At 53.9% G+C, this 23,797-nt stretch overlaps 10 protein-coding genes across 10 annotated transcripts; 5 read left to right on the top strand and 5 right to left on the bottom strand.

Annotated features, from left to right (window-relative positions):
* Nucleotides 1–1,900: 1,900 nt before the first annotated feature.
* MRS44_001090 (uncharacterized protein) lies at nt 1,901–4,315 on the top strand (the record flags this gene model as incomplete). Its single annotated transcript, XM_046275066.2, has 8 exons — nt 1,901–2,049; nt 2,107–2,426; nt 2,474–2,920; nt 2,976–3,407; nt 3,457–3,480; nt 3,526–3,708; nt 3,762–3,974; nt 4,044–4,315. The coding sequence occupies 8 exons, from the start codon at nt 1,901–1,903 to the stop codon at nt 4,313–4,315; spliced, it is 2,040 nt and encodes a 679-aa protein (XP_046138983.1).
* Nucleotides 4,316–4,508: 193 nt separating this feature from the next.
* MRS44_001089 (uncharacterized protein) lies at nt 4,509–7,043 on the bottom strand (the record flags this gene model as incomplete). Its single annotated transcript, XM_046279325.2, has 2 exons — nt 4,509–6,910; nt 6,959–7,043. The coding sequence occupies 2 exons, from the start codon at nt 7,041–7,043 to the stop codon at nt 4,509–4,511; spliced, it is 2,487 nt and encodes an 828-aa protein (XP_046138982.2).
* Nucleotides 7,044–8,409: 1,366 nt separating this feature from the next.
* On the top strand, nt 8,410–11,131 carry MRS44_001088 (uncharacterized protein; the record flags this gene model as incomplete). The annotated part of the gene is made up of 2 exons (XM_065623552.1): nt 8,410–10,581; nt 10,634–11,131. The coding sequence occupies 2 exons, from the start codon at nt 8,410–8,412 to the stop codon at nt 11,129–11,131; spliced, it is 2,670 nt and encodes an 889-aa protein (XP_065479998.1).
* Nucleotides 11,132–11,606: 475 nt separating this feature from the next.
* Nucleotides 11,607–12,816, top strand: MRS44_001087 (uncharacterized protein; the record flags this gene model as incomplete). Its single annotated transcript, XM_046275065.2, has 3 exons — nt 11,607–11,632; nt 11,692–12,739; nt 12,796–12,816. 3 exons carry the CDS (start codon nt 11,607–11,609, stop codon nt 12,814–12,816), a joined length of 1,095 nt encoding a protein of 364 aa, XP_046138980.2.
* Nucleotides 12,817–13,283: 467 nt separating this feature from the next.
* On the bottom strand, nt 13,284–13,612 carry MRS44_001086 (uncharacterized protein; the record flags this gene model as incomplete). Its single annotated transcript, XM_046267620.2, has 3 exons — nt 13,284–13,311; nt 13,373–13,503; nt 13,556–13,612. 3 exons carry the CDS (start codon nt 13,610–13,612, stop codon nt 13,284–13,286), a joined length of 216 nt encoding a protein of 71 aa, XP_046138979.1.
* Nucleotides 13,613–15,327: 1,715 nt separating this feature from the next.
* Nucleotides 15,328–16,929, bottom strand: MRS44_001085 (uncharacterized protein; the record flags this gene model as incomplete). Its single annotated transcript, XM_046270468.1, has 2 exons — nt 15,328–16,470; nt 16,534–16,929. The coding sequence occupies 2 exons, from the start codon at nt 16,927–16,929 to the stop codon at nt 15,328–15,330; spliced, it is 1,539 nt and encodes a 512-aa protein (XP_046138977.1).
* Nucleotides 16,930–17,457: 528 nt separating this feature from the next.
* On the top strand, nt 17,458–18,589 carry MRS44_001084 (uncharacterized protein; the record flags this gene model as incomplete). The annotated part of the gene is made up of 2 exons (XM_046283851.2): nt 17,458–17,738; nt 17,800–18,589. 2 exons carry the CDS (start codon nt 17,458–17,460, stop codon nt 18,587–18,589), a joined length of 1,071 nt encoding a protein of 356 aa, XP_046138976.2.
* Nucleotides 18,590–18,687: 98 nt separating this feature from the next.
* On the bottom strand, nt 18,688–19,902 carry MRS44_001083 (uncharacterized protein; the record flags this gene model as incomplete). The annotated part of the gene is made up of 1 exon (XM_046275064.2): nt 18,688–19,902. The coding sequence occupies one exon, from the start codon at nt 19,900–19,902 to the stop codon at nt 18,688–18,690; it is 1,215 nt and encodes a 404-aa protein (XP_046138975.1).
* Nucleotides 19,903–20,178: 276 nt separating this feature from the next.
* Nucleotides 20,179–22,650, top strand: MRS44_001082 (uncharacterized protein; the record flags this gene model as incomplete). The annotated part of the gene is made up of 1 exon (XM_046279892.2): nt 20,179–22,650. The coding sequence occupies one exon, from the start codon at nt 20,179–20,181 to the stop codon at nt 22,648–22,650; it is 2,472 nt and encodes an 823-aa protein (XP_046138974.1).
* Nucleotides 22,651–23,003: 353 nt separating this feature from the next.
* Nucleotides 23,004–23,743, bottom strand: MRS44_001081 (uncharacterized protein; the record flags this gene model as incomplete). The annotated part of the gene is made up of 2 exons (XM_046275063.2): nt 23,004–23,290; nt 23,347–23,743. The coding sequence occupies 2 exons, from the start codon at nt 23,741–23,743 to the stop codon at nt 23,004–23,006; spliced, it is 684 nt and encodes a 227-aa protein (XP_046138973.1).
* Nucleotides 23,744–23,797: the final 54 nt, after the last annotated feature.

Raw genomic sequence — 23,797 nt, 5'->3', positions numbered from 1 at the left:
TGTGTCCGTCCGTGTACTTTCTCTCTCTCTCGCATCAAAAACTGGACTTTCGGACTCCTGTCCCTTTGCGTTCATCATCCGTCATCCCCCCTATCCTTGCCATCAAATTCTCGGCACTTGGGCTCTTCTCATGCGAAATGCTTCAGTCTGAGGCAGCCAGCGGGTCCCGTCCCTTTCAGGGGTGAGGACAGAACCCCCCCGGCTCGTATACGGATATCGGAACGGCCATGTTAGACCCTGCATAAAACCAGGCACCATCTTGATTGATGAATGGAAAGTTCCTGACCTCCCAGCCTCTTTTGCGTTTGTAAACCGTTCAGCTCAACGGCCAGGAGTTGGTTCTTTGCGACAAGCTAGCTACTGTAGCTCCGGTCCAGCCGGGGTCCAAGATCCTGGTCAGCCGTCATGCAGGCTTCTATGGGATTTTGCAAAGTTTACGACAATCATGAATTTGGCCATTTCTTCAGAGTTAATTGCCAGGCAAGTATCGAGCAGCTCGGATAGCGGTCCTTTCATCTGCCCAGCACCAACGAGCTCATGTCTCAATCATCGGAAACTTGCCGTATTGACTCCGAGACCCTTTTTTTGCGCCATGGCGTTTACTTGGCACAACAATGGCCGACCTTCCGCGTCCGCGTGCAACAGTGCTTGGAACTTGTGGTCATAGATACTGTGTCTTTATCAATTGCCATTGTAGGTACTATGCGGATGTCAACCAGGTTGTCCGACGATGTGCACAGAATAGAGGCGGCTACCATGCATGGGCAGTATCCTGGTAAAGAACCGATTGGGTTGATTAAAGATCCAATAGTTTCTCGGCAATTCCCATCTTCAATTCTTCGTCTTCATCTTCATCTCACCTAAGCGCCCATCTGAATCGAGGTATGTGCCACAACATGGTAAAAATGTGCTGGATAAAACCGGCTTACCTCCATGGAACCTTGTATGAGAGTAGCGTTTCAGCGAATTGGTCAAAAGGGCCCCTTGCTTCGATGGCTGTGGCTTTAATACCTACCGACTTTCGATCAAGCTGAGGTCGAATCGTTGACTGCCAGGTCAGACCTCCACATACATACCGGGTAGCCAGCCATGGTGCTCACCATATGAGCTCCATTGGAGACGTACTCCCTTGCCAAGTCCTGCCCGACTTTACTGTGTTCACATACATCCCTTAGTAGATTGATTGAGGCAAGAGGGCATGCGATTCAGGTAGTCATGAATTCGTTTCATCATGAGTGATGGAAGCAGAAGAGAAGACGCTTTAAAGCACCTTGATTCAAAGAGCCTAGGACATAAACGGTGAAAAGGTGCGCCATCTTGCTTTCTGATAAATACCTTAGTAAAATTCATGTAATGCCTTCTCCAAGTCTTTATAATGCCCAAAGTGCGATACCTGCATACTGACTAAACCATCAGTGGCGCTCCCAGCAAACCATGGCCATTGGAAGTCAAGTCTCAGTCCCCAAGTCTCGGCATGCGCTGCTTGTCAGACTGGAAAGAAGAAAGAATTGATTTGTTGGTCAGCTCTTATTAGTCGTCGAGTTGCACGTGGACAAGAAGTTGGGTGCTGCCTTTGGCAATGGTCGCTGTGATGGTCTGGTCACCCACACCAAGCTTCGAGCTGCACTGGGCGAGCCAAGCATCGTGAAAGCTTATAAGCTCCATCCCCCGCATGCTCTTTCAGCTCTCTTTCACGATCTCTCTGGAACCTCTCAAGGGATTGAGATAGTGTTACTGCTCAATCTTTCCCGTATATCCGCAGGTCCAGTTTTTTGCTTCGCCGGGACTCTCGGGCGGCACGATTCCACTGCGGAAGCACTTACACAGTCCATTACATCATCCCCGAGCTACCCAGCTGCAGAACCTCAGTTGTCCATCAGCTCGCAACATCTCACCGAAAATGGCTTCTCAATGCTCTGCCGCTCATCCAGGAGGCTCCCGTCGTGCTCAGACGGGAGGATACCTCCCAATTGAGGACTATGGAATGATTGGCAACATGCACACCTGTGCCCTTGTGGGAATCGATGGGAGCGTCGACTTTATGTGCTGGTAGGAATGGCATTTGGACTTCAACCTCAGGTTCCTCGGCTAAAACTCGTTCTCCAGGCCCGACTTTGACTCTCCATCTGTGTTCTGTCGGTTGCTGGACAAGGACAAGGGCGGCCACTTCTCCATCTCCCCTCCTGATGACTTCAACTGTACAACAAAGCAGCAGTACCTGCCGTCGTCTTGCATCCTTCAGACCAGATCCATTCATGAAGATGGTGTTGTGGACCTGGTGGACTTCTTCCCTCGCCCAAAGAGTGCCCAGGTCATGACTAGGGGCTACAAGCTGAACGCTTACCGAGAGGCCACCAAGGTTCAGGAAGAGCTCAAGAAGTGGCTGGTCCGTCGAGTGGAATGCATTCGAGGCAGTCTAACTCTTGGTACTATCTCTACTATTTTCAGAGATGGATGGAACTGACGTGACCAGATGTTGAGATCTTCCCCTCGTTCAACTACGGAAAGGACCCGCATGAAACCATCCTCTACCAGGAGCGTCACATATCATCTGATACCAAGAGCAAGGTCGCCGCTTTCCACAGCAAGGACTACAAACTCCAACTCGATGTTGCACTCGAGAAGGGAGAGGAGGAGAACAGCTGCCCCGCCATCACCTTCAAGAAGGAGAAGCGCTCCGGAGTTCTCGGTGAGGGCCTTGTTGCTCGCATCCAGATCCAGGAAGGCCAGGCCATCTCCTTTGTCCTTCGAAATGATATCAACAACCATATCACTGAGCATATCTCCACCGAGGTCCTGGATGCTCAGCAGCACGATACCCAGACTTTCTGGTACAACTTCATCTCGCAGTCCAAGTACAAGGGCCGATGGAGAGAGGTTGTGTCGAGAAGCTTGATGATTCTCAAGATGATGACATACGGTATATATGCCAACAAAATTCATATTTCCCCTGTGTTCATGCTGATTCATTTCAGAACCTACCGGCGCGATTATCGCCTCACCCACATTCTCCGTCCCCGAAGCCATCGGCGGTGTGAGAAACTGGGACTATCGCTACTCCTGGATCCGAGACTCGAGCTTCACCATCTACATTCTTCTCCGTCTTGGCTTCAAGGCCGAAGCTGACGCCTACATGGAGTTCATCATGGAGCGCTTCGTCCACTCGCGAGGCCCAGATGGTGGTCTGCCCATTATGTTCACCATCCGCGGCGAGACTGACATTCCCGAGCTCACCCTGGACCACCTCGAGGGATATCGTGGCAGCAGCCCTGTTCGTATTGGTAACGGCGCAGCGTTTCATCAGCAGTTTGACATCTACGGTGAGCTGATGGATGCCATCTATCTGTACAACAAGTACGGAAAGCCAGTTCCTTGGGATGTCTGGAGGGCTGTGCGTGACATCCTTGGTAAGTCAAACAGCCATCTTGTTGCTTAAACTCTACTAACCAATCGTAGATTACGTCTTGACAATTCTTGATGGTGAGTAAGAGGCAGCATGAAACAAGGCTTGTTCTAACAAAACAGATCCCGACATGTCCATCTGGGAAGTTCGCAACAACAAGCAGCACTTTACTTACTCGCAGATCATGCTTTGGGTTGCATTCGACCGTGGCCTTCGTCTCGCAGAAAAGAGATGTTTCCCCTGTCCCAACCGCGCCAAGTGGATGGAAGCAAGAGACAATCTCTACGAACGTGTCATGGAGAAGGGTAAGATCCATCGCTCCACGGCCATAGGTCTGAACGAACTAACTGTTGGACAGGATACAATGAGAAGATGAAGTCCTTCGTGCAGAGCTTCCAGAACAACACCATGCTCGACTCTTCCATCCTCATTGCGCCCCTCGTGTTCTTCATCTCACCTTGTGATCCACGTTTCCTCAACACACTCGACCGCATCCTCCTGCCCCCTGAAAAGGGCGGCCTGACGAGCACCGGCTTGGTATACCGCTACGACACTGAGCTCTCCGACGACGGTTAGGTCCCCTGATATAAGAACCCCCCCTTTGACAGAAGAGTAGCTAATGTAGCGGGATCGTATTTAGGAGTAGGCGGCCACGAGGGCGCATTCAGCATGTGCACCTTCTGGCTCGTCGAAGCCATGACCCGCGCATCCGTCTACGAGCCCAAGTACTTGGTTCGGGCGGTCAACCTCTTTGAGAACATGCTGGGCTTCTCCAACCACTTGTGCATGTTCTCCGAGGAGATTGCGCGCAGCGGCGAGCAGCTGGGCAACACGCCCCAGGCTTTCAGTCACCTCGCCTTGATCAGTGCTGCGTTCAACCTCGACCGCGTGGCCGAGAAGAGGCTCAAGTGATGCGGGATCTGTGGTTCAGAACAGTGAGCCGTGAAGGGGCACTTTCACTTATCCAAGAATGACCCTGTCCTGTTAATTGCGCACTGTATCATCGTTGCCTTGGGTAATGAATGCATCAAAGTATCTCATTGACGTATTCACATGTATCAACTGCATAAATCCGTTTCCATCTCTTCCCAAATCATCCAACGACCTAGTCTCTCGGCTTCACAGACACAGAATCTCCAACTTCAATCGTCGGGTACTGCGTCTCCTTCGTAGTGCAGTCGCCCTGGACAAAAGAGTTGTGTCGCATATGAACCCCAAAGTAGACCTTGCCGTCGAAACGCCTTGTCTTCGCTAACGTGACAAACGGCTCTTCCCTCTTCTCCCCTGTCTCTTGATCAATGCAGACCATCTGGCATCTGTGACACGCACCCAAGAGCTTGAAGTTTTGGCGGCCAATGTGTACAGAGCCCCAGTCATCTTCGGCAAAGGCTGTATATGCTTTGGTGCCAGGAGCATGTTCCAGAACAACATTGGCCCGGAATGCTCGTTCTTCTACAGGGCTGCCACCTCGGCTCATGATTTCCCTATTCAACTCATCCACACTTGAGCTGTGTATCATGAGAATGGGGCTCTCATTCGAGAGCAGAATCTTTGCTGGCTTTTTCTGTTCCGAGTCAGAGTCGGGGGGCGACGGCACGTCTGGAAATGCCCCTGGAAGAGTCTGAATCCTGCTGGGCTGCTGATATCGTTGTATCTGTGCCTTGGAAAGGCGACTTTTCAGACCGAGACCACCCGGAGGGAAGCGTGCCAGGACACACGGAACCCCTAAAACGCTCGAGAAGAAGCCGTTGATGCTTTCTGAGGTATAGAGCTGCGCGGATACCTCTTCTCCGCATACTCTTGATCGTTGTCGGTCGAGTGTTGAGTCGATAACTGAGGGATTGGCCGACAAAGGTATAGAAATCTGATGCAGCTGGTTGTCACGCCGCTTTCCATGATACGATACCACCAGCTCTCCTTTGTCGAAATCAATGCGTGGCCGTAACAGAGCCATCCTGGGGCATCTCTTTTGGTTAAGCGCATGGCCAGAACCCTGGTGTACTAAGCACCATTCACGATCCCAGGCCAGTCCTTCAGGACGAATCTCCCAAGACACCCGAGGCGGAATAGAGAAGCCAGCGCAACTCTTGATTGGGTATATGGTAATGGTTTTAACCTGGAGCCGGGGGGACTCGAACATAGCTGTTGGGCTCGTAGTGCTGATGAGGGGTTCGATCTTCGGTAACGTGGTTTCAAGATAAAACTCCTTGATGAAATCGACGAAGCGATCTACATCTGCCTTGGTACTCATCGCACCTAAGCTTGCTCGAATGACGCCCGTTGGCTTCCCTGACATGATATCGTTGTCCGCTCCGCATCGGAAGCCTGCAGAAAAGTTTCTCTTCATCTCCCAAGGTTGTAACCCAAGAGCTGAAGCAATACCCGCTGGACTGCATAATCCGCCTGTTCGGATGTGCATCTTTTTCAGATTTGCAAGCTTCTCGAACTCAGTCAGGCTAACCCAGGCACCACGGCTATTCCTCAGATTAAAGGAAACGACAGGGCCAGTTCCCAATGATTCGATTCCAGACGAGTCCTTGGTATAGACTGCGCAGACGGGCTCGCCATTAGCATGGCGTAACTCGCTCAGTTCCTTTAACAGTCGCCGGCTGAGGTACGAGGTGTGGGACTTGATTTCGTCCATGGTACCAAACAATCGCTCGTGTACTTCCATAGCAATATCGAGAGCAATTATACTATGAAATGGAAGCGTGCCGTCTTCCAATCGTTCGTGGAGAGAATGCGACTTTGGTGCATGCCATTTCTCCTTTCCGCACACAACCATGTCCACGGTACCGCCACCAAAATACTTTCGATGATCAAATACCCATTCGGCAGACCGCCGAACAAGCAGAGCACCAAGGTCGGGAAATCCGAATATTTTGTATAAGCTGACGACGATGAAGTCGGGCGTAATATTAGGATCACTTAGATCGAGACGCGAGGTGGCGGCAAACGAGGATGCGTCCAATAACGTGAGCAGACGAGATTTTGAATTTCGGTGAGCCTCTTTTAGATCTCTGCTCCATGTTAAAGGGTATCTTTTCCCATCCATGTGAGACTGGGCCGAGTATGAGAAGAGTGTCGAGGGTGGTGAAGGGTAGGCGGTATCCATGAAGGGAGAGTTCCCCTTTAACCAAGATTGAAGGCTGCCATCATCGATCAACGAACTGTCGATAGCTTCCTCTCGAGCCCCAACTAAGCTGGTATGACAAGCCTCGTGGTAGGCATATAAGAAGCCTCGGGGCAGAGTTCTCACGGCGTCAACTACCAGTTTCACACCAGCGGTGGCATTGGCAACAAACACCACATCGTACTCCGCTGGGTCCGCTCCGAAGAAGTTTAACAAATTCATGCGAGCATCTTCGATTCGGGAGGTTGAGTTCTGGGACGATGGGGAGGCAGAGTGGGGGTTGCCATATATCGTTTCCATCATTGAGGATGTGAAAGCGTCCATCAAGGACTTGGAGCATAACGTTGTGCCGGCATGATCGAGGTACACAGAGTCTAAACAAGTTAGTGTTTAATATGTAAACGTTTATTTCAGACACGAACCCTGTAGCATAGGGTACTCTCTCGCCCTGAAGTGCTCTACCGCCACATTATAGCGGTAACTGTTGATGCCGCTATCCGTGTCCATTTTTGCCATTTCTGACGGTAGAAACCCCAAAGTATGAAGGAGAAAGATGTCAGGAGTTTTGAATGCTCTGAAGAGTTATTCTTCTAACAGCCATGGGCTATCCAAGGGTTTCATATGCTGCGCGACCTCTTATCATACGTGGAAGGCCGGCGCTGTATCATGGGCAAGCAAGAGTGGGGCGGTCGTGGGGGAGGAGCTATCTGCACCAAGCCGAGGATGAAAGACAGAAGACGATGCAGAGTATTGAAAGAGCTCGATGCGCAAGTGGATGTGGTAATTATTCAAAAATATTAGAAAATCGCATTGATGTGACAAGTCGAAGCAGAGCCACTTCTGATGGCGGTCAGCTGCATTATTGTTTGCCTCTTGTTTGCAAGAGTGGGAGAGGCTTTGCCAGAACATGATGTAAGAAATCACCCCCGGATTGTTTGTTAGGTGCAGGCGGAGATCGCCACGCTCCTTCCCAGGCACACTCGCCGGTTACCGACCGATACCAGAAGATAATTGGCCCGACAGAGGCCGGAGATTCCCAGGGAAGCGGCGACCGGGCAATCAGTGATTGCCCCAATGCCCCAAGACGGGACTGGTGAAGCAGGTACGTACCTGCCGACACCTTCCCCGGAACGGCTGCATCAGGGCCCGCAGCCGGTCGCAAACGTCCATCCATCGGAGGAGCAGGAGCCCCCCTTGTCAAACAATCAGGCCCCACTCAAATCGCGCGCGCGCCGGGCCAGCTCAGCAAACCAAACCTCCAACTCGCTCCCAGCCAACCAACGTAAACTTAGTTTCTTCAACTTCACTTGACCTCACTTCCTCGTATCGGTTTATCGCCCCGAGGTGAGGCCTGTTGGAGCGCAACTTCCTCTAGCTCAGCGCTATCTTCATTGCCAAAGTCGCGCTCATTCAATTAGTTTGTCTCCCCCATACTCTTTGAGTATCCTTCTCTCTCTTTCCCTTCTCCCTCTACAACGTTTCAAACCGTCGACTCAGCCGCATCCGCAGCCTCGCGTTGTCCCCTCAGCCGTCCCTGTCCTCCTGCCACCATCATCATGCCACATTCATTCTATTCTCATTCTTCTTCTCATCTCTTGTCATTCGTTCAGGGCGCGTCGCCCTAGAGCCACCTTCTTCATGGCGCCTCTTTGGCATCCCTACTTGTTTTCTTGCTTCTGGCTCTATTCCTTGTCCAAACATTCTTCAGGATCTTCTCTCTAACCGCAATCATGTTGCCAAATAATAGGCACTACCTCGACAAAGCCCGAAATTCACTTTCAGACAACCGCGCCCCGAAGCATTGACTTTCGTTTCTGCCTTAAAGAGCTACCTACTCCCATGCCACGTCGCGTCCTCCTTGCCGAAACCAACAATGGACTCGTACACCTCTTTTCGAGATGCCTCGGCTCGCTCTCCCGTTGAGAGAAGCTGGAGTCGCGATGACTCGCGCAACCGAGATGATCGCGCCGATCGAGGCGATTCCTTTTATCGTGGAAGGTCACCAGGTTCGTCGAGCAACCTCGAGTCTTTTGGACTTGATTCGTATCAGACTGAACACCACCGCTCACCATTCCCAGGCCACGAACGTCGCGACCGCCGCCGATCTCGCTCACCCGCCACAGTTGATCGCTATGAGCCGCGATCTCGTCGAGACGATCGCGATCGTGACGACCGACGTCGTATCACCTCGCCCCCCGCCAACATTGATCGATATGTTCCTGGCCAGGAGGCTAGCTCCTCCGGCAATGTCACAGTCAACCCACTGGCCGATCCTGTCAAGCTCCCGTACCAGGTCGGCTTCTCATATTTTGGTGAATGGTGGAGAATGAATGAGAAGATCAAGGAAGAAAAGGAGCGAATTCGCACTGGTCGTCGACGTGAACCCGAGAGAGCCCGTGGCCCAGAGGACCGTGAAAAGGAAAAAGCCAAGATTCAGGCGGCCTATGACGCTTACAAGGAGGAGTTGCAGGCCAAGATGGCTCGGGCGTTTGTCTCGGAGCACAAGAGGGAGCAGTGGTTCAAGGAGCGATATGTCCCCGAAATCCGTGATGATTTCCGGGCGAAACTCAACGAGCACCGACGTGGCGCCTACAGTCAGTGGGAACAAGACCTCGAGTCTGGCACCTTTGATGATTTCTCTTTGGAAGGTCTTCCTAAGAGTGAAAGCAATGGCAGCGGGGGTGTTGTTGAGAAGGAAGAGGGCGAGGCCACGGCCACTAATGAGATTCTTGGTGTTGGCGATCTCGTACCAGCGAACGGTGCTGATATTCGAGACGAGAATCAGTTTCAGCCTACTCTTTTGATCAAGACTATCGCCCCCCACGTCAGCCGTCAGAACCTTGAAGCCTTCTGCAAGGAGCATCTCGGAGAGGAGGAGGGAGGCTTCAAGTGGCTTTCTCTTTCTGATCCAAACCCCAGCAAGCGCTATCACCGAATTGGATGGGTCATGCTTCACCCTTCTTCAGAAACGGCACTGCCAGTTGACCGTATTGACCCTAAGGATGAAGACGGTGATGAGCAGATAACGTCGCCTCAGCCAGTATCAACCGCTGACAAGGCCCTGGAAGCCATCAATGGAAAGACAGTCAAGGACGAGGTTCGGGGTGATTTTGTTTGCCACGTTGGAGTTCACAGCCCACCTGTCCACCCTCGCAAGAAGGCTCTTTGGGATCTTTTCTCGGCACCTGAACGCATTGACAAGGATCTGCTTCTTGTTCAGCGAATTGTCAACAAGTTTGAGGAAGAGTTTGGCTCTGACTTCCAGGCCACTCTGAAGATTGAAGAAAAGGTTGAGGACCTGAGGAATGCTGGCCAGCTTCAGCCGGCCGTTCCCCCGACTCCGGTCAAGAAGGTCAAGAAGACGCGCGAGGTGGGCATGGATGAAGCCATGGACGAAGAAGAAGATGGTGTGATTGAAGTTGAAGAAGAGGAGGAAGAGGGTGCCGTGGACGACGAAGAGGTTGATGACGAAGATCTCCTAGTCAAGAAGAAACAGCTTGATCTCTTGATCGAGTACCTGCGCCGAGTTTTCAACTTCTGCTTCTTCTGTGTCTTTGAGAGTGACTCGATTCACGAGCTTACGCGCAAGTGCCCAGGCGGTCACTTGCGCCGACCACGCAGCACATTGTCTTCTGCAGCCAAGGCGGTAGCCCGGGCCAGCGCCAATGGTGAGCCCTTCCCTGGCAAGAAGCGAGGAGAAGGAGCCGAGGAGCCAGAGAATGAACCTGCCGAGGGGGACAAGAAGTTCCGAAACGCGTCCAACAAGACCGAGCAGCAGCTTCTCCGGGCCTTCAACTGGGTCAGGACGTTTGAAGACAAGTTGACCCAGATCCTGGACCCTCACTCTGTCGACATCCGGAAGCTTGGCGGCCGTCCTGTGGATGAGGCTGTTGATGAGGAGCTTTCCAAGCATGTCAAGCAAGAGGATGAACACAAGTGGCGGTGCAAGGCACCGGAATGTTCCAAGCTGTTCAAGGAGGAGCATTTCTGGCGCAAGCACGTCGAGAAGCGCCACTCTGAGTGGCTCGAGAGCATCAAGCAAGAGGTTCGTCTTCCCCTACTCATACCTGAACAACACCAACTGACTGAATCTCAAGTTTGACCTAATCAACGCATATGTCATCGATCCTGCACATATTGCACCATCAAGGACGGATGCCAACTCGAATGGTCATTTCCCACCTGCCAATGGCCAGTCGAACACCGGCACACCCCGTGGTTTCAATCTCCAGAATTTTGCCATGAATGGCATGATGGGCATGCCTGGATTCCCTATGCCCCCTGGCGGCTTCACTCCCATGTTTGCGAATATGCAGTCTGGTGGTTGGAACCCGATGGGTGACGACCGTTCTGGAGGACCCATTCGCCGAGGAGGCATGGGCGGAGGCCGCGGCCAGTATCGATCTGGTCCGTATGACCGCCGTGGTGGAAACCGTTACGACGGTGGCCGCAACCGTGTGGGCGGCTCTCGATGGGGAGACGGCGCCGGCGGAGCTGCTGGAGGTCCCCGTGAGGCGGTCCAGGGACGAAGCCTGAAGAGCTACGAAGACCTGGACCAGGTTTCTGGTGGCGGAGGTGGCGAGCTCAACTACTAGACTGACATATTGCTTACAGTACAAGCTCATGAGGAGGAGCTGGAGTTGGTTGCATTCATATTGGGTTCCTGGGCAACTGGATTCAGGTGTCGTGGAGACGAATATCTCGCGATATTCCGTGTAGATTATGCCATTGTTACTACTTGCTGATTTTCGAAGTCGATTCGTGAGCTTCGATAGGCCATGAAATTGCATCACATATTCCCATTCTAACGTTGATTGCTTTCCTTGAAGCTGAGTCTTTGTGTACGTTAAATGAATCGAGGCTTTGATGATGCATCGGTGAGCCTCGGTGAAAGGTGAGCTAGCGGATCTGGTGGGGCCATGCACATTCTTATCGGCCAATAAAAACCTGCGATAAGATATTTTTCGCGACGCACATCCCCACCGCCCACCTCTTTTTTCTGTAGTGAACTCTCCAACGTGCACCCGTTCAAGCCAGCGATTGCCTTCTTCAAGCCTTACAGTCGCAAAGATGGGACTCCTTGCAGAGAACAAGATGTAAGACTATCGCATTGGCCAGGCTCATCTGCGACCGTTTGCTAACCTGCTGACTACAGCCGACGAAAGATCAACAAGGATCCCAACAACACCAAATGGACTCGAGACACCAACACCTTTGGGCAGAAGATCCTTCGTGCCCAGGGCTGGCAACCGGGCCAGTTCCTCGGAGCTGAGAATGCGCCGCACTCGGAACTGCACACGGCTGCAAACGCCTCGTACATCCGCGTCGTTCTCAAGGATGATATGAAGGGACTGGGCTTCAGCAGGGCCAAGGAGGACGAGGTTACAGGACTCGATGTCTTCCAGGACCTGCTCAGCAGGCTCAACGGAAAGACCGAGGACCAAGTTGTGGAGGACCAGCAGGCGCGCCTCGCCGTCAAAACCCATCACTTTGTCGAGCAACGATACGGACCGATGCGATTCGTGTATGGCGGTCTCCTAGTTGGTGACGAGATGAAGGAGAAGGATGATGAGGAAGCCAAGACACCCAAGGACGAGGACGAAGACGTGGTTATGGAATCCGCTCCAGCAACAAAGGAATCTAAAAAGGAGAAGAAGTCGAAGAAGCGGAAGGCCAGCGAAGAAGACGAAGACTCTTCCAGCCGAGAATCCGACTCCAAGAGCAAGAAGAGACGCAAGGAGGAACGCAAGCTGAAGGAGAACGACAGCAGCGCCGACACGGACGACGCCAAGGCCAAGAAGAAGGATAAGAAGTCTAAGAAGGACAAGTCGCGCAAGAAGTCTGCAGAGGTCTCGGAAGAAGAGTCGGAAGAGCGCTCCAAGAAGCGGAAATCCAAGTCCAAGGACAAGAGCCGGTCTCCCGAGGACTCGGAGGAGGACAAGGTGAAGGATAAGAAGTCCAAGAAGGAGAAGAAGGAAAAGAAGGAAAAGAAAGACAAGAAGCGCAAGAAGGAGGAGGCCGCGGCCTCAGAGTCGAGCAGCACCGTTGCTACGCAAGAGTCGACGCCTGTGCCATCTATCCCAGGAACCGGGGTGACGACACCATCTGGAACATCAACTCCTCGGGGAAGCAGGAACTTTGTGCGGTCACGATTTATTGCGCAGAAGAGGCAGGCTGTGTTGGATACCAAGGCGTTGAACCAGGTCCGTACAACCCAGTTGTTGCCTTATTGCTGGTCATTTTCGCTAACAAGAAGCAGATTTTCATGGTCAAGGCTTAAATCAGTTTTTCTTTTATCTGGAATCGGAAAACAAAAGCGTTTGAACGGGGAGTAACCATAGACCAAGGTACGGGAGTGTACGTGACACTGTTTAAAGGACCAACGTTGGGTTGGAGGCACACAAAGCTAGAGGAATCCGTCAAATCTCTTGGAGTTGCGGGAGAATCGCCAATCTCAAGCCCAAGACTTGGCTTGGTTTCAGTATCGAATCATGGAGGAGAGCAGCGAAGGTGTGCCTGATGATCACACCCAAGGAAACACAGGAGGAGGGAAGCATAGCGAATTTTGATGCAGATCATTTACTTCATTTATTTACTGCTCCTACAGCTGAACTCGCTCTCAGCATTCACCTCTGTGGCCAAATTACCAGCCCATTACAACGAAAAACAAGAGCACTCAACCCAACACTATTAATACACCGATCGTTGCCTCTCGAGTTGATCGTTTGCTTGTGAGTTTTCGATCATTTATTTCTCCGCGTTCTTGCCAAAGTTGCTGCGGCATGTTAGCTCTTATCATGAAGTAACATTGTGATGTGGTGATGACGACGACGCACTTGTGGAAGAACTGGCTGAAGATGCCGCCCTTTGCTGTTTGGTCCGACATGCTCGCACGACGGGCTGCGTTGGCCTCGGAGCCTCGCTTCTGCTGTTGGAGGCTTGCGAAGGCGGGCATGAAGCCGGAGCTCTGGTATGGTCATTAGTATCAGGCCATTGAGGAAGGGGACGAGAGACGTTACTCGGCGGCGACCGCTGGCGTTGGTGTTTTGGTTGTTTTGGGGAGCACCAGAGTCCATGATTGCGGTTGTGGTGAAGTTGATGATGTGTGGTTTGTCAAATGTCCTTGTATGGAGGACACAGTCGTGGTCAATGGTTGTTTGGGACAAGAGTTCGATTGAGGTTGAGGTATGAAGGCAAGAAGAGCTTGAGAAGGAGGGGAGGAAGCTTAGCTTATATGTGACAAGGCGATCAGACAACTCGCCGTCGATCTTCAGGTCAGGAAGAAACGAGGTACGTAGACAAAGCTTCCCGCGGGCGTCCTTGCTGCACCACGCAAAAGGGCAACGCCATCATCACCACACACACACACACTCTCTCTCTCACTGTAGCACAGGAGACAACCACACTAGCTCGTCACCTCCGCCGTGTCAACCATGCATGTAAGTGACGGTAGCGACAGTTCGATAGGCTGGACGCATCCATAAGCTTTGCGCCCGGGGCCCTCCATCCGCCATCCCACATGCTGGGCCATGCTCCTTTGGAGGAATGGCCAAACGAGGCCATGACTGAGGTGGCGTCCCTCTTTCGCCTCTGGTCCCTTCTTTCCCGCTGTGCTCCAGCAGAGGGGAGTGAGCCGTCTCGTCCTCCCAGCCAACCAGGTCTCTTCGATCGTCAGACACTGGGGAGCTGGGTCTCTCCCTCACTTTGAATCAGATGCAAAAGAAGTCCCTTTGAATCATCACCTGCCCCAGAAGCAAAGGAGGAGGGCGAGCTCCCTTGGAAGCGGGGAGGGTGGAATGTCCGCCCTCGCCTGTGAGCATCATGGAGGCTTTCCCTGAGGCGCTGATCTTGACCCGTTTTCCCCAGACCCAGACGCGGAGAGGGCTTGTCAAAGCAGGTCACACCACCACACTCGGCAGGGGAATTACTAACACCAAGACAGAGTCCAGGCCAGCCACAGAGCTACAGCACCCCTCAGCCTGCAGCGTTGCATTTTGCGGAGGTCGGGAGGGGACCAGCTGTCCGCGGTTGCAGGCGAGCTTTCATGGATGCAATTCCCCCTCTTCTGGTCAAGCATTGATTATGATACCACAACCGTCAAGAGGGATTGGCACCTTCTCTACCCTCAATGACGACGTTGAAGTGGGAATTGGGGATGCGTTCAGCAGAAGCGGGGCACCTCACCTGGCGTCGACGGGGCTCGAGGTCCGGTGGGGCCGGCCGGTTCGGGGCCTTGTGGGGCTGTTCTTGGGTTCGTTCCTCCAAGTGAGAAAGGGCAAGTGCCGGAAGCGGGGGAAGGAGACTTGGCAAGCAAGCAAATCAATTGAATTGTAAGCAATGCAAATGCGACAAGAGAAGACAGGGGTCACATGAAAGATGGTGACTAACAGACATTGGATGATAGTCTTGCAGCGCTGAAAAGATTCAGGGTCCTCCAAACGGTCATGTCGTGTGCGTAACCTTCCAAAGTCGAAGACGTGAATGGCTTCGGTAGCTTGCTAGTTGTGGGGCAGGACCCTCGTCTTGGACTTCAACTGACGACATGACCCGTCTCTAGATCTTCGATTCCCGTGTCTAGTCAGGGTCCTTCCTCATCAGGGGCTTTCCATCGTTGTTGTTGGAACCATCCGGGCTTTTTTCCTTTTTATTTTGAAAATTTCCTTTCGTCTAGTCATGATACTGTACGACAAAATCACGCCCCTCCCTTTCCTGCACCCCGTCTAGATGCCACAAGTCCACCTCTAACACAAAGTCGTCTTTTTTGGTCTCATATACACAATCAACCCCCGGCCTACTCCTTCTCTAATCTCACCGCCGGGTTCCTCTCGATAAAGTTGAGATCCACCTTGTGGCCCAGCAGCTCTCGGATGTTGGAGATCTTGTACTTGATCATGGTCGGCCGCTCCAAGCTCAGACCCCAGCCAAACACCCGCATGTCCTTGGGCAGACCCATGGGCTCCAGCATCTCAGGTCGGAACATGCCACTGTTGCCAATCTCCACCAGCTTGCCCAGACCCTCGTGGTAGCTGAAGATCTCCATGCTAGGCTCGGTGTAGGGGTTGTACGCAGGCTTGAACTTGAGGTTGGTGATGCCCATCTTGGCGAAGAAGACCTCCATAAACTCCATCAGACCTCCCAGGGTCAGTCCGTAGTCGGCAATGACACCCTCCACCTGGTGGAACTCGGCCAAGTGAGTCGCATCCACAGTCTCGTTACGGAACACTCTGTCGATGGAGAAGTATCGGGCAGGGGGTGGTCGTCCATCGGGTCCCTTCTGCGCAGCCAGCTTGTACAGCATCGCCGTTGAAATGGCAGTGGTGTGTGTTCGAAGGACCAGTCTTGTCGACTCATCGGCCGACCAGGGGTATCTGTAGCCGATCGATCCAAACTTGCCGTCCTGGTGCACCTCCTTGATGTTCTCCCAGTACTCCTCCGTGTTCTGACCCTCCTGCTCTGTCCGCGGCTTGTCGCCCACCTTGGGGTCCGAGATGTAGAAAGTGTCCTGCAGATCACGGGCAGGGTGCTGCTGAGGCACGAAGAGGGCGTCAAAGTTCCAGAATCCGGTCTCGACGAACTTGTTGGTGGGCATCTCCTCGAAGCCCATCTCGAAGAAGATTTGTCTGAACTCGTGTCGCACCTTGTTGAGGGGGTGGAGAGCGCCGGCGTTCTGGTCGGCTCCCAGGGCCTTGAAGTTGTAGGGCTTGAAGTTGGCCGTCTTCCACGAGCCCGACATGATCATGTCGGCTGTCAGGTCCGTCTCCTCCTTCTGGATCTCGAGGGCGAACTTGGGGCCCTGGGCCATCTTGAAGCTGATGACCTTTTGCATCTTGATCAGTTTTCGCTTTCGCAGGTCGGTCAAGATCTTGGGCTCGTGGGTTCGGGTCTCCTTGATCTGCAGGAGCTGGGCTCGGGTGACATCCTCGATCGACTCGGCCTGAAGATAAGATGTTAGCTATTATTCAAGGGCACCGCTTGCTTCAAGCGTTACGGCACTTACAGTAGCCACAAGCTTTCCGTCCTTGCTCTTGGAAATCCACTTCTCCTTAAAGGCCTTGCCCTGGCCGACCTTGGTGACAGTCTTGTCGCCAATCGCCTGCTCCAACTCCTGAATGGTCAAACCCTCAACAGCGCTGCGCAGAGCCTCAAAGACACGCGCCTCGTGGCTGCCATGCTCGGCAATCTTCTCGGCCTCGGGCTCCAGGGCAGCCTCTTCTCGGTCAATTGTTTCGTAGGTGATCATGGACCGCGAGGCCAGACGATCGAGGGCGGCCTTGATGTCCTGGAAGGCGATGGTGGGGAAGGCCTCAGCGGAGAGGAGGGGGCTCTGGGCCGAGAGGGCCTGGAGGATCTGAGAAGTGAGGTCCCCCGCGGGGGCAGAGCTTGAGGCTGTCATGATGGGCACTTGTCTCTGTGTCTGGTGAATCTGAGACGAGTTTGCTCTTCTTCTTCGTCGTCGTTGTTCGTCTGAGTCACGACAGAAATTATTTGGGCCGGTGCTGCACCACCCACCACTGCACATCCGATGGCGGGGTACGGAGGTACTTTGGCCAGCTTCAGTGTGTCCCGCGTTTCTCGGGGTTATCCTTTCTCCGATATCCGACCTCCTTGGCCGTTGGCCTGTCGGTACTCGTAAGTGTCAGTCACATATGATCCCTGCAATCCTATCATGGCCTCTCCCAAGCTCCAACAACTCCGTTCCCACCTCTCCAGGCTCCCATAAGAACTCGTATCTTGAATTTTCTTAATTTCAGCCAGTCGCTTTCTCATTTTTTTTGTCGATCCGATCTTCTGAGCTTCCATCAATCACACATCACCCACAAGAGTCGCCCATGATCTGCACGTGCTCTTCCTGAGCTATCGCCCTGCTCATGTGCAGAACTGGCTCGTCCGCGAACCCGAGAACAGATGACGAGCCCCGAGAATGAGCCATGATGCCTCGCCGAGCTCTACGGCGCGAACCGATGCTCCTCCTGTCGAGCCTCTCCCCGCGTCCTCTGCCAACCGTGTCACCCGGGATCTGCTATCGCCTGAGCAGCCCAGGTCCCGGTCGCGCGCCCAGTCGCACTCGCAGCGCCGCAAGAAGAAGAAGAGCAGGAAGCGGCGCAATCCCGGCCTAGCGAGAAAGTTGGAATTCATTACACATTTGCTCAAGAGTCTTGATACCCTGGTGTTTGCGGAGTTAAGCGCGCTGTATTATATGGAGTACGTTACCATCCGCCCTTGTTTACTTGCCCGGCTTGCGCTTACAAATGTCTGCCTCTAGATGCTCCATGTTTCGATTTATCCTACGATCTGTCGGCCAGTACATGTATTTGACACCCAAGGATGAGTCATTTCCCTTCCTCACGCCCGCCAGTCGCATACATGTCGTGTTAGTCGTCATTCCCAACCTCATCTGCATGCTCCTTCATCTATTTGCTTCGCTCCCGACTGGACCAGACTACCACCGAGGGTACATGCACGGCGGCTTGGTCATTGACTTTATAGGTCAGAAGCCGCCAACATCGCGGATTTACTATCTCCTTGCCGATTTTGCGATCCTGGCCATCCAATGTCTGATGCTGACGGTACATACGGAACGGGAAAGGCTTCGCCTGACCCTCAAGACATTTCGCCCTCTAATCCCGGACGTCGCCCAGGAGATGGGCCCCACCCTAGAAGACCTAGATGCAGAAGAGCGTGGCGTATCTCGGGACATGCCTGGCTCGTTACCAGTGAATGAGACAGAAGACATCGAATTGCAACCGCTAAGGCCCATCAATGAAGCAGAAGAGGGCAGCTCGCAGTCGGGAGAACCAGAGCCGCCTGCAAGAGAGTCGCCAGCGGACGAGCCGACAAGGACCTATCTGTCGGACGTCTTGAGCTCTGGAAATGCAGTCATTGGCGAGTATCACGTCCTGCATTCTCTACGCAATGCGGCGATGGACCTCGAGAGGACGGCAGCACACTCCTTACGCACCATTAGCTATGGGGCGACCATGGCAGCCATTGAAGCCCGCAGGCGGGGTGTCACCGTACCAGCTCGCCAGGGGCAGACTGATAGACGGCAATGAGATGCAAGAGATAATTGTCAGCGACTGTGCCATCGATTGTTCCGAATGCATGATGAACTGAGTATGAATTGCTTCAGAAATGAATTGCTTCCTTTGCTTTACGCTATCTTCCTGCCAACATTGCCAACGCCAGTACCCTTAACAGAAACAATGATATCATTGGTGTCGTCCTCGACATCTCTCAAGCCCCAGCTGCTCGCGCCAAATGTCCTTAGATCCCTAGCCAGTCCAACCATCTCTTCAGTTCCAATTACGTCGCGGCCGATCCTCAGACGACCGACATCTTCTGATCCCATGGCCATGAGAATGAGAACCGTCTTGGCAGAGGTCTGAGTAACGCATCCGCCCTGCGAGATGGTCTCGAGTAGCTGGAAGGCGCATCGTCTGCCAATGTCCTCAGGGACCACACCACCTGAAGGCGGAACAACCACGTCGGCCGAGTAGAGCACACCGACTGCGCTCGACTCGGCGACCAAGCTCAGACCAAATCCAATTCCTAGCCGCCTCTTACTTCCTGCCTTGTCACCGGTGGGTACGAGCGGCGCCTGGTCGTACTGGGCAGCAACATGGATATCGGACACCAGGGGGTTGAGGATCTCACGCGCCGAGTGGATCATTCGGGCATTGTTCGAGGCAGACACTCCAGTGCAGTATGCGACACCTCGAATCCTTTTTATCCGGCCGGGGCTTCGGTTGAGATGTAGGGTCTTGGGTAGTCGCACTTGACTCGCGAATCGCAGCTCGACGCATCCACCGCCGCCTCGTCCGCCGGGTCCCGCGCAGGATCGCTGAAGCACCCTCAGCTCTATCCTTGCGGGAGGGATGCCAAAGAGGCCGAAGAGGGGGAGGATGGCAGTTCGGAAGGAGTCGACGGAGATGTCGCCCGTCTCGGTGGAGGATGTGATGACGCCGGGGCCCGAGATACGGACGTTCATATGGGCTTTTGAGAAGGGCGCCAGAAGGCAGAGAGGCATGAGGTAGTAGGTGACGCCTCGCGTGTTGTTCATGGAGATGTTGTGCTCGATGAGGTCTCCGTCAGAAGCTCCAAAGCCGGCGATAGTTCCTGTGATCAAACCAGGGTGATATGTGATTGTGGTACCCGAGTACGAGATCTGCATCGAGCTGCCATTGGTGACGGCCTCGAGCAGGCGCAAGAAGGAAATCTCATGAGGGGCGAGACCGGGATTCGTGGGCGACGTGCTTCGAATCTTGGAGATGTGAACAGGTCGACCGGTCAGGGTTGATAGAATCAACCTCTGGGTAAAGTGCCGGTGGCCTGTGAACCGGAGGAACTCTGGCGAAGGGTTCGACATTTTGCTGTGGTTGGGGTATCTTGAAGTCGCAATATTGCAGCTTCGCCAGCGGTAGAGCAAAAAAATATCTTTCTGCCGCTGGAAAAGTTGTATGGGTCGCTCAATGGGGAAGGCGGTAAACCCCCCACCCACTGGAAAGAGCAAGACTTCAGCGTCTTCAGCGTCTTATCGATAACGGACCAATGATTGAATTGTGCCCGCCAACTGCTCGAAAAGTTCGAGATCCTCACGTCAACGAGGCTTCGATACTGCCATTGCGCACTTCAGCCATTGAGGATGGCGGGTCGACCGCTTTTATTCGAGCTACGGTGCCGGAATGAGACAATATGTCGCTCATGTCGATTGGCGATCCGGCACCGGCCACAGCAGCCATGGATATCAGCAGCTGCATACAGTTCGAAAGCCACGGCGCAACGACCAGCTAACGACGCCGTATCCCGAAAGCCGAGCAGGTTCGAGCTCAGGCAATATCTCGATCGTATCAAGGCGCTTCGAAATCCCAACAAGGGTACAGACAAGACGTTCAGCGTTCGGTTCTTCGAGCAGGAGGACAATAAGAGGACAGAGCTGCCCAGTGAGGAAGCTTTTGGCGCATCGCTACACGAGGTCGATACTTCAGGGCTCAAGGATGCCTTGATAGAGATCAAGAATGAGATGGGTGGGCAGGATGAAAAGGCAGCCTTCCAAGAGGTTGTTGATCAACTGGGCCAGGACTGGGACAAGATGAAGACGGCCGACGACCTAGAGAGGATTATTGCCAAGCTGGACGCCTACACGGCGGCAATCGATGAGGAGATTGACAAGACTGGCGCAGACCTTCCCAAGGAGATATTGGAGGAGCTGGACTTGGAGCTACCAGGGTTGCCCGAGATGGGAACCCTCGGTTCTCGAATAGCCCTACCTCAGGTCCCAGAGAAGCCGTGGACAATCAATCAACGGAAAAAGGTCGCCCGCCTCAACACTACTCTGGCTCGGACGGCAAGGGACATGCGCCGAGGGACGAAGCTCACCACCAAGGCTGTGCAGGGGTTGTTCAAGGCCTACCACGCGGCCAGGCTTTCCCTCGCCCATGGCTGGAGCCACGTTCCCCTTGAGGTCTGGGATCTGCTTTGGAAGGTCTTTTCGGCGGACGAGTCTGTCAACATCCATCGACTATCACATCTTGCTCTCTTGTCGCGAGACATGAGCGAGGCCAAGGTCACACTGAGCCCTGCACAGCAACTGTTGACCATTGAGGCCGTATTCGTCGATGGATGGGAGACAAAGGCCATCGAGAACTGGAAGCGGTGCATCAGCTCGCTAGGTGACGAGAATGCCGTGACGTTCCAAGAGTTCTGGGAGCTGGGCGTGAGGATGTTCTGTCGCGTTGGCGATCTGGATCAGGCTCAGCGAGCCGTCAACAAGCTCATTGAGAAGCAAAAGGACCCCCGCATCCTCATGCCCCTGATTCGAACATGGTCGGAGCTCGGGACGGAGGAGGGCCAGGAGAAGGCATGGTTGGCGTACCGGCAGCTCCGCGAGCTCCTTGGACACGACATGAAGCTCACCGACTACGACCAGGTGATATCCTACTTCCTGACCACGAACCAGACCGAGAACGCCCTCTACGCATTCGTCGACATGATGAGCGACGGTAAGATCGACCTGAAGAAGCAAAAGTACATGCCTTCGGTCGTGGCCAACAAGTTCTTCTTTGGCAAGTGGCTGAAGAGGCTCATCGGAGCGGGCGACCTCTCGGGTGCGCAGAGCGTCGTCGAGTTTATGAGAAAGAGGGGCATCGAGGCATCGCCCATCCAGCTGAACGGCCTCATCGGTGCTTGGCAACGGTCAGGGGGTGCTGAGGATCTGGATAAGGCGGACCAGATGGCTTGGGGCATGATTGACTCGCGAATTGACTTTGTCAAGGCTCGAGGAAGTGGCGGCTCCTCCAAGGACAAGGCATTAGAGGCTGCTGGCATGAACCCATTCCCTCGAGCCACTCTGGAGACGTTCTCCCTCTTGGCAGAGAACTACCGTCTCCGCGACCTCCACGAGCGTCTCTTGATGCTATGGGAGGCGTTCCGGGAGGCCGAGATGAAGGCTGACTCGTTCGTCATCAACCAGCTCCTCGAGTCGTACATCCAGGCGGGCCAGTCCAAGGAGGCGCTCGAGCTCTACGATACACTCGTGACGGAAAAGGGCGTCGAGCCGGATCCGTATACCTTCAGCGCGCTGTGGAAGACGCTCGCCGTCAACCGACTTCATATGCCCTCAGCTGGGCATATCCCCGGCATGGTCTCGTCGACGCGCGACCTCTTTGCTGAGACGGCCAAGTTCCGGCATGTTTTTGCAGCTGACGGCGGCATGGATGGACAGCTCGCTCGCAAGATCCTCCACACGTTCCGGCGCGTCGGTGACCGTGCTGGCTTCGTCGTCGCTCTAGCTGCCCTCCGCGACATCTTCAACTTCCTACCGCCCGAGACGCTCGTCCTCGAGATGGTCATGGGCACCACAAAGCTGGCGTGGGATACGCCAACCCACCGTCGCCGCCTCGTACACGCCAAGCGGAACCTCGACCGCGCCTTGCTGGACTGGGCTGAGGGAGACGAGTCAAGACTTCAGGGCGATCGCCGTGGCGAGGCCCTCTTTGAGTATCTACAGAAGCAGTACTGGCCCGAGGAGGACCAACAGGGGCAGGTGTTTAGGGAGGCGGCGAAAGAGATGGGAGTGTACGATATGATGAAAAAGGGCAAGGGAAGCGGTAAATAAAATGTGCATGTATCGGCGCTTGGGGGGAATCATATGGCATCTCTCCAATTCAAATAGAGCGACGAGGTCGTCGCATGTTGTATACTAGCACTACGCATACACGCTCATGAGAAGCGTTGGAAATGACTTCAAGATGGATGATGCAACAGCTCAACGGCCTGGGTGACTCGAGTGAGATATCAATATTAGTTCAAGATGTATATCTACAAGCCCATCTCAAAGACTTTCAAAAGCAACCTAGAAACACACAAGGACCCCAAAGAGGTCTGTCTTTTGGACCCCGATTCCATTCCACTATCCGTCCTCTCCGAAAACTCCATCGCTATGCAAAAACACACAAATCGTCCTCCATCCTATGACAAGTCCATCTCGTGATCCAGCCGGTCTCCCACAGAGCTCAGGCCCGACTCGTCGTCGCTAGCGTGGCCGTTTTGCTGAACCGCCTTCTGGTTATGCTGCGGCGGCAGCTGCTCAGGCTCGGGGCTGAGTGAAGCAGATGCTCTGCGTTTGGAGATCCATTCCGAGATGCTCGTGTCTGGGCCGCCTTCGACTTGTACCTCTCCTGCATCGTGTCCCCTGCCTAGAATCGTTCCGTGGTACTTGGCGTCTTCGCCCGTTTTGCTGTGCTTCTTCTTAAGAGCTGCATCACGATCATTAGCACGTCGTCTGCAGAAACCCCAATGCAGCAAGACTCACCATTGAGGTAATCAGTCGCATCCATTTCGCCGTCACCGCTACCAACATCCATCATCTCCTTCATGCGCTGTCCCGCAAACCAGGCGATGAACTCTTCGAGACCGCGCAGGTCCTCCTTGTCGTGGAACAGCTCTTCGGCGGGCAGTCGCTCAGGCATGAGAGCGCCCGCGTCCTGCAGGGCCATGCGGATGTCGACAATGGTGAAATCTGCACTGTCACCCTGGTTGTGCGCCGCGTGATCGGCCGTGCTCTGGCAGAGCAGCGAGAGGTATCGGGCGGCGAGGTCCGTCAGTGAGTCGAGCACGGCCGGGCGCGTCGAGTGGTAACCCGTCGAGCGGAGGATCTGAAGTATGGAGGGGCGGAGGAGCGCGTGGAAGAGGGAAGGAGGCGTCGTCATGATTAAGGATGTTCGTCTTGAGCGGTAATTTTAATCGTCGCGAAGCAAAGAAAA

This window comes from Fusarium solani (assembly GCF_023522795.1).
Source record: "Fusarium solani strain SB1 chromosome Unknown bctg00000000, whole genome shotgun sequence".
In the NCBI taxonomy this organism is placed as follows: Eukaryota; Fungi; Ascomycota; class Sordariomycetes; order Hypocreales; family Nectriaceae; genus Fusarium; species Fusarium solani.
Note: the sequence above shows the minus strand (reverse complement) of the source record. Positions and strands in the feature narration are given on the sequence as shown.